The sequence below is a fragment of the Heliangelus exortis genome, chromosome 3 (genome assembly GCF_036169615.1).
Source record: "Heliangelus exortis chromosome 3, bHelExo1.hap1, whole genome shotgun sequence".
In the NCBI taxonomy this organism is placed as follows: domain Eukaryota; kingdom Metazoa; phylum Chordata; class Aves; order Apodiformes; family Trochilidae; genus Heliangelus; species Heliangelus exortis.
In genome coordinates, this window is record NC_092424.1 from 6,263,762 (window position 1) to 6,279,400 (window position 15,639).

At 37.8% G+C, this 15,639-nt stretch overlaps 1 protein-coding gene across 2 annotated transcripts in view; it reads right to left on the minus strand.

Annotated features, from left to right (window-relative positions):
- Positions 1-15,639, minus strand: part of LOC139794007 (HEAT repeat-containing protein 1-like) — a 36,571-nt gene that overhangs the window by 19,378 nt on the left and 1,554 nt on the right. For both annotated transcript variants that reach the window (XM_071739036.1, XM_071739035.1), the window contains exons 3-20: positions 15,353-15,569; positions 14,280-14,421; positions 13,672-13,773; positions 12,702-12,842; positions 11,930-12,141; positions 10,790-10,923; positions 9,893-10,001; positions 9,471-9,581; positions 8,941-9,058; positions 7,615-7,722; positions 7,104-7,199; positions 6,028-6,116; positions 5,471-5,682; positions 5,173-5,294; positions 4,485-4,682; positions 2,596-2,779; positions 2,178-2,326; positions 275-467 (exon numbers count right to left, since the gene is read on the minus strand). In XM_071739036.1, the coding sequence (XP_071595137.1) occupies positions 275-467; positions 2,178-2,326; positions 2,596-2,779; positions 4,485-4,682; positions 5,173-5,294; positions 5,471-5,682; positions 6,028-6,116; positions 7,104-7,199; positions 7,615-7,722; positions 8,941-9,058; positions 9,471-9,581; positions 9,893-10,001; positions 10,790-10,923; positions 11,930-12,141; positions 12,702-12,842; positions 13,672-13,773; positions 14,280-14,421; positions 15,353-15,569 (2,637 nt within the window). The remainder of the gene's footprint in view (positions 1-274; positions 468-2,177; positions 2,327-2,595; positions 2,780-4,484; positions 4,683-5,172; positions 5,295-5,470; positions 5,683-6,027; positions 6,117-7,103; positions 7,200-7,614; positions 7,723-8,940; positions 9,059-9,470; positions 9,582-9,892; positions 10,002-10,789; positions 10,924-11,929; positions 12,142-12,701; positions 12,843-13,671; positions 13,774-14,279; positions 14,422-15,352; positions 15,570-15,639) is intronic.

Below are 15,639 nucleotides of genomic sequence, written 5' to 3' on the forward strand. Positions count from 1 at the left end.
CAGCTCAAGAGAATGTTTAATGCTTGAAAGATTAGAAAAAAGTGGTTTCACCTACTTCCAAGCTTGGGCTAGTAACTGCAGCACTGAATCAGCAAGAAAGAGAACTGCCTCAGCCTACTGCAACTGAATGTAAGTAACTATATATACACCCTTCATGGTATAAAACAGTAAAATTGCATAAAATTAAAAAATACTGTCTTATGTATTTTTTTTTTTTATTTTAAGTAATAAATCTTAAGTCTTAAGATGAGAGATAGATACCCTTTTACTTTACCTGGAGATGATTTTGACAGCAGCTGTTTCTTTTTTTGGTTTGTCAGTGATTCAAGCAGTGCATGGCCAATATACAGAGCCTGAGTCTGCAGCATTGCATTGACTTCATAGTTCAGCTGATTTGAAAGGTTATAACTGTAAGTCCATAAAATTGAAAGGAATTTGAAGAGAATCTCTGAATCTTTTAGATGCACCTTAAATGTAACAATAACAACAAAAATTTTTAAAAAAACAACAAAACAAAAAAAACCCCAACAACAACAACAAAAAAAACAACCCAAAAAACAATTTGTTCAACAACTTCAACTTATTTGGCAAACTGCTGCTGGCATCAACTGATGAATCGCTTGAAGAACTACACAGAAAGAGTACTGAGGAGTCAACAACAGTGTCTTTTGAAAAGAAAGAGTTACCAAGTAAAGGCTTTTGGGTAAACAGTACTTGAGTGCACATACAAGTCCACATGTTGCTTAAGAGCTACCTTAACGGATAACCTGTAGTGTATAGGTATGTAAATACAAGGTTTTTTTTAAAAAAGTCATAACAGACTTAAACCACATCTCTATGAGCATTTATATAGTCTGTCCACTGTGCAAGAAAATTGTCATGTATAAAACAAAGAACTCTTATTTCCTGTTTTGTGCAGCAGTAACTTTGTAAAACTTTACTTTAGGATCTTTTAGCAAAGACAACTTCTGATTTTGATGCAGTTACATTGTCTTCTAATTGTATCCCAAATCAATTTGAAATTCTTGCTTACTGCATTGTTTGGCAATAGCAAAACACTTTCTGTCTGCAAGATGTTCCCTGGAAACCTAAGAGTTCTTCTTTCATCAAACAGAAGAGCCCACTCAACATCCTGCAGATTGCAGCTACCTTGCCAGAACAAATGATTCAGTTTCCAGCATATTCTTGCCTATTCTCTTTTCCACAACTCCACCAATATCCAGGCTCTAATTATATTAACTTTTCTAGAGTGGGCAGAAATAACTGGCTTGTCCCTTTCAAATCAAATCAAGCACTCAAAATTGGAGAGCAACAGTACTCCACAAATAAAAGAAGTAATTTATTACTGCAGCTGCTGCCTTTGCCAGGTCCTAGAACATTACTAACCCCATCCCACAAACCTTCTGTAGTCCCTACCCTCTCTTCTTCTCTGATAAGACCTGGCTTGGTCAGTCAAAAATCCCAAAGTAACATCCTTCCTTCTCTGCTGACAGCCTTTTACTAGCCAGGCACTGAACCAGTCTAATAGCTCAGTGTCAATAAACTCACAAGATCTTGCAATGACTGATATTTAGGCAAAGTTATATACAAGAATTAATAGCAGAAACAAGTTTTGTTATGGAACCATTGCTATTCTTTCATTCCTCTGTGTTTGTCCTGTGCTGTTCTTGATGAAACACAATTAAATTGCACCTGTGGCTTTATACTAATTCCCTTATTCTCTTCACAAATCCGAAGAAGATTCAAATTTGGGAAGATTCTCTTCACAAAAATGTATGACTCAATGCAGGTTAGAAAACCTGAGATGCTGGTATAAAGAAACATCATTTCAATTTTTTTGCATTTAAAATCTAAAAAATTTTGTAGACCAACAGCCTGCTTTGCTCCCAGACAAGACCAAAACTTGTATCTCCAACTTCATGCTCTTGACCTTGCCTTGCACATTGTTTTATGTTTTCACCTTTCCCTCAACATTTATTGTTGCTTTTACTTTAGCTTTCTGTTGTTACCTCTAATTAGGATTAACTAATGAGCTGCATGTCAAGACTTAGATCTGCTCACAGTGCTAGAATGCCACAAACAGCATTGAATGATCAGTGCTCAGTTTTCCTTAAAATTCTGTAACTGCATATTAGATGATCACTAAAAACTGAGAGCAACAAGTGCAAGAATAATACCTTGAGTAAAAGATTCATCAGTGCTCTGTACTGAACAGCATTGCTTCCCTCACTAGCTCCACAGACAAGAAGGTCAAACAGCCCCAAGAGGAGATGCAGGTAGTCTTGGCCATCTTGATTCAGAGATTCAGGATTCCACCAAGTTTCCTCTGAAAAATAAAGGTTAGAAATAAAAGAGGGGATGCATACGGAACACCTTCAGAAACCAAGAGAAAGTGGACATCTCTAGTTAAAAGAAAACAAGACATTTGGTTGATTTCATGTTCACAAATCAGTAATCTTTATAGATCTCGACAACAACAAAGGAAGGTTAGCAAAGCAAGGCTTGTGTATTTCCAGCAATTTTTGGACACAAAAAAAGTAACTTTCCTTCCTCCCTTCATTGATATAAAAAAGACAGTCAAAACTTCAACCCTACCTTTTGAAAAGGATGAAGGAGGTTTTAGGCCATTAATGAAATTTTTCAATAGTAACAGAAACATAGCTGACTCCTCTGCATGAACAGTCTGGTCACTATTAAGCTTTTCTATATATGCAATTAACAAATCCTCAGGTATCCAAGTTTCCTCTACTGCTTCAACTGACCAATTCAGAGGAGCTTCCTGTGAATGAAAATACATTTTAATGTATATTGCCACAATTGCATGCAACAGAAGACAGACATTTATCACTAAAATTTATCAATATTTTATTTCCAATCTTATGAAGTGAATGACATTTCTGAATTTAAAGTTGCATCTGCATTTTTAAATATATGGCAGCTCTTACTGCCATAATTAACAATGTACAGAAGTGAGGTAGCAGGAGAGTAAAATACCAGTCTCTCTAAAATATCTCTTCAAGGGGATAAGGAGTTATTTACAGCATTTTGTGGAGATTAAACTGAATCCTTTCATCTAGCTCTGTTCCAGCAGCACAATTCCTCTATTCCAGACATTTGTATATCTAAAAATTCCTCACTGGAACATTCTGAGGTTGGAATATCTAATTACCATGTGTGTGTGTGTGTGTGTGTGTGTGTGTGAGGGGGTGTGCACACAGAAACACAACCCTCCTCACATGGGGTTCTTACACATGAAAAAAAAACAGTAACTGTTTCAACAACAAAATAAATCCAGAAAACCCCAATGGGAAACATTCAGAAGAATACAGCAAAAAACCAAGGCAGCTGAGAGACACAGAAATACTGTTTCTAAATCTTGTGTTCCTGCCCCTCTGTTGACTTCTCCTTCTGCCTCCATGATACCTCCCAGCTAGTGCCAACACAACTGCTTATGAAGCTGCACAGTAAACCAAACCCCAACAAATTCAGGAAGACCTTCAATATTGTTGGAAGGTCTTGCTTGAGGTTCCAGTTCATACAATCATAGAATTACAGAATTAATTGTGTTCTGTAATTCTGTGTTCATGAAGGGATCCTGAAAGAATGTCTTGTGCAACACCCTTGCCATGGGTGGGGACATCTTTCATCAGATGGAGCTGCTCAAAGCCCTGATGCATCTGACCATGAACACTTCCAGGGATGGGGCACCCACATCTTCTCTGGGCACCCCATTCCAGTGTCTCACCACACTCATAGTAAAGAATTTCTTCCCTATGTCCAAACTAAATCTACTCTCTTCTAGTTTAAGACATTGGCTCTCTGTCTAGTTTAGACATTGGCTCTTGTCCTATCACTACAGGCCCTGGTAAAAAGTCTCTCTCCATCTCACTTAGACACAATCTTAAAGTATTGAAAGGCCACACACAAAAATCTTCCTTGGAGCCTTTCCTTCTGCAGGCTTAACAACCCCAGCTCAGTCTTTCTACAAAGGAGAGATATTTGAGCTCTCTGATCATTTTCATGGCCCTCCTCTGGAGTCACTCTTAGCATGACCTTTGTTTCATATTCAGGTGCATTTCCTTCTTTCCCCTATTGAACAAGCCACCAAAAACTCTACTTAATGACTAGAACCCACAACATTCCCAAGACAAACACCATCATATGATGCTCCAAGAGTAGCTGGCATGAATGCCCTAAACTTTGTGCCAAGCCCACAGCACTGAAACATTGATTCAGTTGGTGGGACACCAGCCTAGAGCTCCAGAATTCTTAATTTTTAATGCACTCATTAGTGTTAAAATATAAGAGCAACTATTAATAGTAGCTTCTAGTACTCCTGTCACAAGTGTGGTTTTGATCTGAAAAGAAATGAAAGTGGGATTTTCAGACCTTCTCAAAGTTTCTGAACCTCTTGTTCTCCAGTGAAAAAAAAACAACTTTTCCATTACACAGAAAATGCCCTGTCCAAACTCTTTGCATCTTACCTCTGCAGGATCACAGGCTCTGAGATCTTTTATTTTTTTATCCAAGAAATGGAAGACTCTGATAGGCACTGGAAAATAACTTTCCTTCCTCTGTGTATTGCAGCAGCACTGAACAAGCACTGAACCAATGATATGAGTAGTTACTCTCTGTCTCACACTCTCAGACTTTGTTTCTGCAACGAGTATCAGATCTTCAACCTTGGAAAAAGGAGTGGGGGAAAAACAACACGAGGTCTGTAAGACAGTGGGGCTTCACTATGGACTTTGCACTGTGTTTCATTTGCATGTTCAATTAAATCCTTGTTACATTCTACCATCAGTAACAAGTTACTGTGTGCTGTAATGGTTCTCTCTGGAACCTGGGAATGTACAAGCATCTGTTTCTATGAAGTACCCACAGGTGTAACTGCCTATTCTTTAGAATTTTTTTACAATACATTAAAAATTACTGCAATTTACTTACACTAATCACCTGTCCAAACAGGTACAAAAAATGGTTTATCTGGATTGTATTGGGATTTGTTATTATATATATATATATATATGTATTTTATATATATAAAACTTGATGATAGCATACTAATGCTATGAGAAACACATACAAATTCTTCTAGGTCACATTTGTTCTCCTGCAGTGACCACCTGGAAAGTAAGATTCCTTAGGGCTGGGTTAGGAAGGCACACATACCATTTTCAATAGTAAGGAAGGTTCCCCTGAAGTCATGTTTTTAGAAAGCAGCTGGATCATTTTCTTGTTGGCCTCTCCAATCAGCTCTGCAGACTTGCTGGATTTAATTGCCTCTTCAAGAGCTATTCCAAGGAAAAAAACCAAATCAGACAATATAGGTAAATAAATCCTCCTGATGGCTCAATGGCTTGCTGAAGACAGCCAGTCTCCCTCAGTAAGTGTTTAGGTTCCATAGGGAGGATGTCCTAAATTGTCACAATTTTTAAAAAAATCAAATTAGTTACAACTAGTGCTTTACCTTTTGGCCAGCCTTTCAGTAAAGGGTGTAAGGAGCAGAGATCAGATTCTGACAGACAAATGGCCATTTTCCAGTCTGAAGATTTTGAATTCTCATTAGTGATTACCATAAAAGGTAACAACTGCATTACTGCTTCATCCAGTAGTTCTTTTTTCTCTTTCAAAATCTCCTCTTTGACTAAAATTTTTACTGCTCGTTCCAGAACCTTGTACCTAGAAGAGAACAAGTAGTGTTGAAAACCCACTACTCAATCATACCAGCAACATTTCTTTGATTTGTTCTCCATCTTCCACAGCAAGTTTCTGAATTCAAACAGCAGTGACAACAAGAAAAAAATCAATGGGAAATGCTATGTGAACAATTGGGAGATTTCTCCTGTAACCCGTCAGAGATATAGCATAACAAAAAGTATTTGAAGTTACAAAGTTTTTAAAGTATTCTTTGTAGTTACTTTAAAAAAATGTAGTTTATACAGACACAAAATTTAATTTGTACAGACACAGAATTTAATTTATACAGATATTTATACAAGATTATGAAAAAAGGCACAAACATACCACTTTCCATCCTTTGAAAGATCAGCTCTCTGGAAGATGTTCAAAAGACTGGATACTACTACTTCTGGATTGACTTGCTTCCTGAAAATCTAAACAAGTAACCAAGAAAAGAAAATGAAAGAATAATAAAATACAAAATAACTTACCATATCATAAAGGAAAATGTATCTCCTATTTCAAGTGGAAACAAGGATCAAATATCACTGAGAGCATTCCTATAAAGGATGATTTACTGAAAATTCTGTCAGGGTAAACAGGAATTACAAGGCTGACCAGTGTGCCCTCTTGATATGCTAAAGTATAGGGAATTTACCAAGTGTAGAAATGTTTGGTAAATATTATAAACAATATGGAAACAATTTCATAATTAAACAAGCATTGCTTTTACTTTACATAACACCTGCATGAAAAAAAAATAACGTAAGTCATATTAACAGAAGATATAAAATAGGTACTTGTGCTTCTGTTCTCATTTTTTGGTGACAGAGAATGAATGAACACACAAGACCAACTGCTAATAATATTTTCCACTACTACGAGTTGAAGCAATATAGAAAGACTGTTACTCTAGCTGGAAACAATCAGAACAAGATACCAGAGCCCTGTCCAGTAAACCTGAGCTGGAGTTCAGGGCTTTGCCACTATCAACTGACCAAATGACTCTCATGGAAAAACTCTACTGAGCACTTCTCACTAGGGTAATGACTTGTCCTTACACCACTTTGCATCCAAAAGGCAGATAACATGACTTGTGCTGTTAGAGAAATACATACAGGGTAAGCAGGAAGCACACTTCAAATAATATTCAAAGATTGTAATAAGCTTTAGTACCCAGATGAAAAGAAAATCAGTAAATTCAGGCTAACTGCAAACGCTTTGGGAAAGATCAGGAAGCAGAAATTTGGAGGGGGTGGAATTGTCCTGCAGTAAACACAAGCCTCCTAAATTTGTGCTGCTTCATCCCATTAAGGAACAAGAGCTGCATGCTAAGGGCATTTACAAGAAATATATTTCAGACACACATATTAAAGACCAGGTAAAATCTCACCTGACATATCCAAAGATACACAACTTACCTCCAACGAGCTGAGAGCAGACATTACAACATCCCTGCTGTCATCCTTGAGCCTATCAAAAATTGCTTCTTCTATGAAAGACTGATCAAAGCCTTCCTACAGAAAGAAAGTGAAAAAAGAGCTAAAAAGGATAAAAAAAGCATTTGCTGGTAGCACAGCTTACAGGCTTTTAATAAAATAGCTGAATCCTAGCAGAAGGAAAATAGTAACATCATCTAAATTAAAGCTGATGGGGTGACCAACTTTCAACAACAAAAGAAAATACCAAAATGAAGTATCCATTAACTTAAATTCTATTCTACAAGCAGCTTAATAAAAAAGAATTACATCAAGACTTCAGAACATGGAAAAATGACAACAGGAGTCTACTGAAAACACCATGAAAACAGTGAGGATGACATAAGAATAGTTTAACACACCACTTGTCTGCAACTGATAGGTTTGGCAAACAGTTTTTTCAAGACATTATATGTTAAGTCAGCTCTGTAAGTGAGAGACTCAGGACACAAACCTTTGATGTTTCAATAACATCTTTCAAATGCTGAAGAGCTAGGACCCGCACAGCTGGCTGAGGATGATTCAAACTAAGCAGAAGGGAGGTATCAGAGTCTTCCAGAAACTGAAATACAGATTTCAGAGAGTGACTCACTGCATGTTAAAAGTACTCTTAAGTATATATAAGGCTAACAGGAAAAGTTCTTCCAGCTTTTTGTACCAGAAGAAAACCTGCGTAATTAAGACCAAAAAACCCATTCAATTATGGAACAATAGTGTTGTATAACTGTTTCAAATTTGGTCCTCTTCACTTTGGCAAACAGTTTTTAGAATATAGCTCGAAAAGTACAGTAAGCCACAGACACCTTTTGTGTCCTAGAAAAGCACTACACTTATCTAAGGATTCTGAGAAAGCTCTGGTGACAATGTCAGTGTGACAGAGCACAGAGAGAAACTGCTAAAAAGGCATCTCTGCCAGTCCAAATGAGTGCACTTATCTCAGGAACCTTAAAGGCTAGAAGGGAGTCATATGACTTTGTTCTGCATACCTTTTTTCCTGTTAATCCTCTCACTATTCTGTCACAGAATCTCTGCCTTGGTTAAATCAGCACAAAAATGCATAAAGCACTCCTTTACGTAGTTGATCACATTTTCCTAAGTGCTTTCATTCCTTGCAAACAACAGCCACAATACTAACCATCTCTTAATAATAAATTCCTTGGACAGATCTGGTGCACTCATGGTTATTCTGTGTTAGGCTGAGTTTCAACTGCTCTTCAGAAATGGCACAGGAAGGACTCTGTAGTCACTCTAATCTTCCGTGTGACTGCAAACATTCATAAAAATCAGTGCACAAAAAGGATTGAGCCACCTTCTCTCAAGAGTGATCATTGTCACCTTTCCCAAAACAGACACTTCTAACAGTGACAACATCTTTTAAGTAAGAAGAGGCCTAGCTGGGCATCACCATTTTGACACTATCAGCCAGTACAGTGTATGTAATGGCCATGCTCCTAAGGAGAAAAAATGATTGATAGCAACTGAAGCAGGTGGAAAGGTATAAATTTAACCTCAAAAAACCAAACCCAAAGTGCTCATATAGTTTTCACAAACCTGAAAGATCCAATAGCTTCTGTTTTTACACAGTTTTGATCAAGTCCCCCCTGCGTCCCACCCTCAAATCACATTTAAGTTTTGGGGTTAGGTTTTTGAGGGTTTCTTGGTGGGAATGATAGAGACTTTGTTTTGAAAGAAGACAAGAAAGCAGAACCTAACCAAAATATCCACCTTCTGACAGTACAACCAGATAAGAGCTAGAATCACAAACTGAGCTTCTACCTACCTTATATTTGCCACAGCTTAATGAGAGAGAAATAAATTGGTGAAAAAGAGTTTGGTCAGCCTCATCTGTACAATCTTCCAGATGCTTCTCCAACACAGAGTCTAAGGCTTTAGGATACCTGCCAACAGACAAATTCTCAAGATTTTCCACATAGCATTATAGAAGAACAAGAATTTGCTGGAGCAATACAGGGAAATACAAGGAAGCTGAATGCACATGCACTGATCTCACCCAGGTATCTCAAGTAGCTTTGCAAAGGCAATCAACCATTATGTTTGAAGGCAGATGAACAATAGGCAGACCAAGTACATAATGAGCAGAAAAGTTCATGCTATCCAGCAAACAGATGGACAAAGCCAATAAGTCTGTGCCCATGTGCTACAGTGATAAAGTATTTAAGGACATATCAGTAAAATCAAATTTGGACAAGGATTAGGAGTCAGTTATTTTTACTGTATTTCTTTGCCAAGATCATAGCTGAAATCACCACTCTACAGACTGTGGGTCTGTCATAGAAAAATGGAACTTACTTTATCTCCAGCAGTCTGATAAGAGGAAGCATCTTTTGATTGAGTGTAGCCATTTGGGTGGGATTAGATTCCAACTCTGTACCACAGGAGATAAACTCTTCAAGAAACTTTCTAAAATTACAAATAAAAGAAAAAGCCACTTTTTTTTTGGACAGTACAGTTTCCATTCATGCTATAAAGCACACTGCTAAACAGGTTAGGAGGAATCTGCATTACTTATTTGCTCCTTGCCTGAAGTTTCACTCTCCCAAAAGTACTCCCCCAAGTGCTAGAAGCACATCTCTTCTTGATTACCAAATGTTTGAGCATCAAAATCCAGGTTTGGACTTGAATTATGGACTCACAAAAAACATACTCATAGAATACTAGTGCCACAGTCAGGAATTAGCTGTTATTAAGAAAAATAACTGAAGTTAACTCACGAAGCCAACAGGTGATCCAAGTCCTTTTCCAGTGGTATGCTCTGAATAATAGCTTCAAGATGTTGGATGTAAATCTGATTCTCAGTCTCCTCAGCTCCTTCTTGTTCCTCTAAGGACAACACATAATCATTAAAAATGAACAAGTTTGATATTAAACCCCTCATACTGAAAACAGTTAATAGCTTGGACAGACATCATCTGGTGAACCAATCACACAACTTGAGGACCTCAATATTCATTGATGACTGGCACTGACCCTCCATGAGCTGCCAGCAATGTTTTGTACCAACACCATTCAAATGCCAAAGGCTGTGTTGGTACCACTAAATTCAAGTATGCTTTGGAATGTTCCAGACCTGCTACCACAACCTGTGCCAGCAACTCCACATGCTGTGAATCTGGACCTTCCCAACATAAGAGCTTCCCCAGTCATGATTCAGCAGTCCACAGTACAAACAGAATTACTGGTACAGACACAGCCTATCACTGCATGCCAGTCAGCCTTTCTGTCCCAGAGAGGCCTCACGAACATTTAATTTATCAGGTAAACATGGATCTCCACTACTTAAACTACATACAGAGTACAGGTAATCTATGTAAAAACTATTTTGGTGTACTTTAATAAACATCTAAGAGCCAGAAATTACACACATCAAAATCAAGATCCTGCTGAAATACTACAAATCAAGATCTAATCAAATTGATGGATATAGCAATACCTAAAATAGACTCCTTTGTAGGGTCTGGAAAACCAAAACCCAACACACACTAAAGTTTCCAGATGTATTACCACAGTTTTCCATGGCAGAAGCACCTAAAATTACACAGCTGTAACAGTGACCACAGCCACCTGTCCTTAAGACTTAAGGAAACTGTACAAAATGTATCCTAACTTACCCACGTCACTCTTCATGACAGTGCAGACAAGGTGAGGCAACAGGTAACGCAGAAGGGGAGAGACATCATAGCTTGCTGAAAGGCCTTGCAGAAGTGTTACCAGCTCTGGAGTTTTGCACAGATAATGAAATGGCCTGCACCAAGGGACAGGGAAATAAGAAAAGAATGGATGGTCATCTGGGTTACCAACACTTTCAAACCATGCAGACTCCTAAGAATTTAGTTTTCAGCATCAGGTAACAGCTTTGTTGTAAATAAATGCTGAAAAGATTCAAAGGATTCCACTTTCTTATGGTCAGAGTTTTTTGGGCACATTTAAAATCCAAGAACAGGGCACTGTCAGTCATAGTGAACACAGCTGCTGCAATGGCACAGTGAACATGCTATGCTTTTGCAAAGTTGGTAGTACAAGAAAAAAATACTCCTATTGACTGCACAGAGACATCCTCACATTCCAAGGAGAGTTACCTATTACCCAGCAACAGCAAAAAGACTGAGAAATAACAGAGCTCAATGACAGGTGATTGAGCTTATTGGTGATTGATCAAGCTTAAGGAGAGCAGAAACAATCTTCCTGCTAACAGAACAGAGCTCTTATCTTGTCTCCTTTTATACCCACCTGCCTGGATGCTGCATAGTGCATCAGCAAGCCCCTCCTTAGTTCCCCACATTTAGTCTTTTAACCCATTTGCCTCTTCTCTGAGTGTGTTCAAGCATCTGGAAGGTAGCTGCTGTACTTACCCAGCAAAGATTTGCTGTTGGAATACCCATGCTAACCTCTCTGCCAGTAAGCAAGCTCCCTGTGCACCCAGGAGTTCCACCACAATGTTCAGTGCAGGTGAACAGCACTAACAGCACTAACTCTATCAGGACAGACTGATGGGAATGCCATGCAATACTTCCAGAAAAATATCTGACTACTGGAACCAAAGAAGTGGTGGAATAGAAGCATTTACACTTCAGGTGGCTACCCAGTGAAAGGCTAGAACATGTTTTTCCCAAGCTATTTAAATAACCTTACATTTGCACTACCATTATTATGCTGGCTTCTCTTCCAGATTTCCCACTTTCAGGTAAACCTTTTACTGGCAGAGCTTTTAAAAAGTGGAAAAAAATCACCCTAAATTCATGTAGACTTACTTTTTCCCCAGTTTGTCTCCCTTCTGAGTTTGCAGAAGTAGGTTCAAGCATGCCAACCCATCCCTGACTAGTGAGGGCACTTTAGATAAATTCTTGCTTATCTGTAACATCAAGGAATGCACCAAGGAAGTCTCCACTGTGACTTTCACTGTAATCTGGCAGATTATCATGTACGTTGCAGCTCTGTAATCCTGTATAGAGGATTTCAAGCCCTAGAAAGAGATAAAGGTGAATTTTTAACACACACATGCACACAAAAAAAAAAAAAAAAAAAAAACAAAAAAAATTTTGACATCCATGGAATTACACCATCATCTTCTCCATCTTTTAGGGGATCTATAAAGTCATCTTCCAAGAAGAAAAAGCTTTCATGCAGGTTGCATGCATACAGAAGACACATTCATCAACTGCTGCTCTGTTCATTAGCAGAACAATCCTGGAGGAAAGAGGATATTAGAGCAGGCTGCCCACTCTGACTCCATTTCCTTGTTGTTTAACATGATAAATCTCTAAGGCAAAGAGGTTCTTTATAATTGTGTTTTCTTTCAGCTCCATTCCACACAGCAGAGGAAACAGAACTCTCAGAAGTGCTCATCTAAGGTGTGAGCAAACATTATGATTCATGAACCTTCACCTAACTGATGCTGCAAGGCAGGCTAAGTGTAGATGGATATATTTCACAGAGAATGTTTCTCAAGTGTGATCTGCAGATGCATGTCTGTGGAGCACAGGACAGCTGCTCACTCAGGAAGTAACATAAAGCTTCACATACCTTTTGGATGTAAGGGAGCAGCATAGACACTATAGTGTCTGTTATCTTCTCTGCAGCTCCAAGAGCTGATACAACAGTGGAGGCATAAAACACAAGAAGAACTCTCAACTGAGCTGAGTTGCCAGGACACTCTGAAAAGACCTGGACCACACAAAAATTGTTCAGACATCAGAAGTAGAAAAGCACACAGAACTTCCCTCCAAACAAAAAAAAATCCCAGGAATCCAGCATGTAATCTCTACCAGCTCCTGCTGACATGGCTTAAGCCATCACTTCCCCCTAGCACTGACCCTTGCCAGAGGTTCCTGCTCCCCCTTGCACACAAGGCAGAAGGAAACGGGTGCTATTTCCTCAGCTACAGTAGGTAATCATAAAAAGGTAACCTAAATCTCTGCTGATTTTGGTATAATGTTCAAGACTAAGAACTGGGGAGCCAAGAAATTGACTGGTGTATGTTTAACACTCCCTACTACATCTGTGAACAAACCATGTTACTCTGCTTTGCTTAGTTTGACAGCACGTGCATCCTAGCTCTCCAAGTAACTGGAACTGTTGAACATCTTAATATTCTGAGACTGTAAAATTAGTTCTTGATCTGTTATTAATTGAAAAAAAAATCCACTCACTTTACTAATGTTCTCAATGTTAAGCTGTCATTAATATTTGAAGGCATATGTTTAAAACACTGCTACAAAGAGCAGAAAACAAAAGAAAACAACAAAGACACTATAAAGTATCTTTAAGTAACAGAGCTCTGACAATTTTTTCTGTCCTGGCTCACTGGTTCTCTGCCACTTCCTTACAAGAATTTCTGACAGACTGTCATCAAATAATAAGAAATTTCTGATAATGACTCCTTTTAATACTTGATATATAATTCAAAATATTTGTAAAGAGCATAGTACTTCCCAAATACAAAGATGGGGAAAACCAAGTGACGAGAAACAAAGTTCTAGAATAAGTGACCAACCTTCACAGATTTTGCCACCAGCCTGCAGATGAAGTCCATGAAATTCAGGTCTTTGTAGCAGTGTGTGATGACAGTACCCCTTGCCAGTGGGACTCCAGGTTTCTTTAGAAGATGGAAAAAGTAAAATTAGAGCACCTAATGGTAAAGTACCCAAAGTAAAAATTAATATAAGCTCTAAATTAATCCTACAAATCAGTTAACACCATTTAAATGAAAGTAAGTAATTGAAACCCTCACATCTGCCTGGAATTTTCTGTATCTATATTAAGACAATGAAGTATTACATATAATCTATATTGAAATAAACATATATTTAGGAATCTTCCTAGCAGCAGCAAATACTTGCACCTTAAAAGCTTACTTTAACTTTGGCAAAACAAAGAGTAATTACAATCACAGATTTTTACAATCAAATTTCTATTTAAAGAAATTTGGCAGAAGCAACACGTGGGCATCCAGGCTCCATCTCTGAAATTAAGTCTTCCAGTACAGTTCTACAACTAACCACAAGAACAGGTGAACCATATTCATAAACCCACTAACACAGTCAAGATATTTATTAATAAAGTTCCCCATGTTCCTCTCAACTTGCATGTTAATTACCTTACCCTTATTGGATCCATCCAATGCCATTTGTGAGTTGGGCTTTTTATATCTAAAAGTTGAATAACTCTGACAAATAAGTTGGTCTCATGATAGGGGAGAACACAACCAATCAAACTATCTTGATTGTAGAGGTGGATGTGAAATCTAAGGGGGAAAGAAAATAGTATAAACAGTTACAAATTATCTGGAAGTCCCAAACCAAAAGGTAAAGTCAATCTCCTCCAAACACTTAATTTACTTGCTTTTAAGCAAGACAAAATATGACTATCACACTGATGCAGACAATGTGGTTCACCTACAGTCCCAAGGTGGCCCAAGCCTGTATGGGTTAGAGTAAAGAAACAGAGGTAGCAATTTTTTTCCCCCATTATCAATAATTTCAGGTGTCTGTAGGGCTTAAAATTACCTCAGTTTCTCCTGCATAGATTTCATAATTAAACCAGTCACTGCAACAATCAAATATATATTTTGGTATAATACATATGTTAAAAAAATTGTGATTCAAAGGTTGTATCAACCAAATCACCCACTCTTCCATTAAATTAAATACTACATTTGCTGCATCTGGACAGCTTAACTTACATAGATCAATACAACATCACTTCACAAAATACTTGGGTTTGTTTTTCCTTCACCCCTTCCTACATAACCCTCCAATAAAGAATTCTTTGCTCATTTAATAATACAAGGCCAAGCTATTCATAGTTCACAGTTAACATAGAAAATCAGCTACTTTAAACAACCTGTTTCAAAAAGTCCATGAATGCCTCTCTAGTTCCTCTGTAAGATGGCTTGAGGTGAGCAAACTTGGTGAAAGCCAGGCAAGGAAATAATTTCTTTATTTGTAACACCATGAGACATCAGAATTTTCACAGAAATTTATCAAGACAAAAATTTAATTGGCAAGGAAAAACATCTGGATCCATAAAGACTAAGCCCAAACAGTTATTTTTAACATTTTAAGCTAAAAAACTGAAAACTGAAGTAAAAGTATTCAAATTTTTTCTCACTTGGGGAAAAAAATGGCATTTCTAGTAACCTTATCTATCAACATACAGGATATTCAGTGGATTACCTGTGAATTAGCCATTCAAGGCACTTCTGGGCTGGCTTAAGCAGAAAGTAAGGGGATAAGTGAATCAGGAACAATGAAATATTCTTATTCAGCTGCTGATTTACTGCTTTAGTCTGAACACTGCGTTCCAGGGCTTTGGACATTGAACTAAACAAACTGGACTGGAACTCTTCAAACGAAGGATCAATACCCATGAGCTCTTCTAAGCCAGTGCATCCTGTAGAAAAAAAAAATAAATGGAAGAATGCTTTAAATGCAACAATTTTATTCACCAGTTCAACCCACCT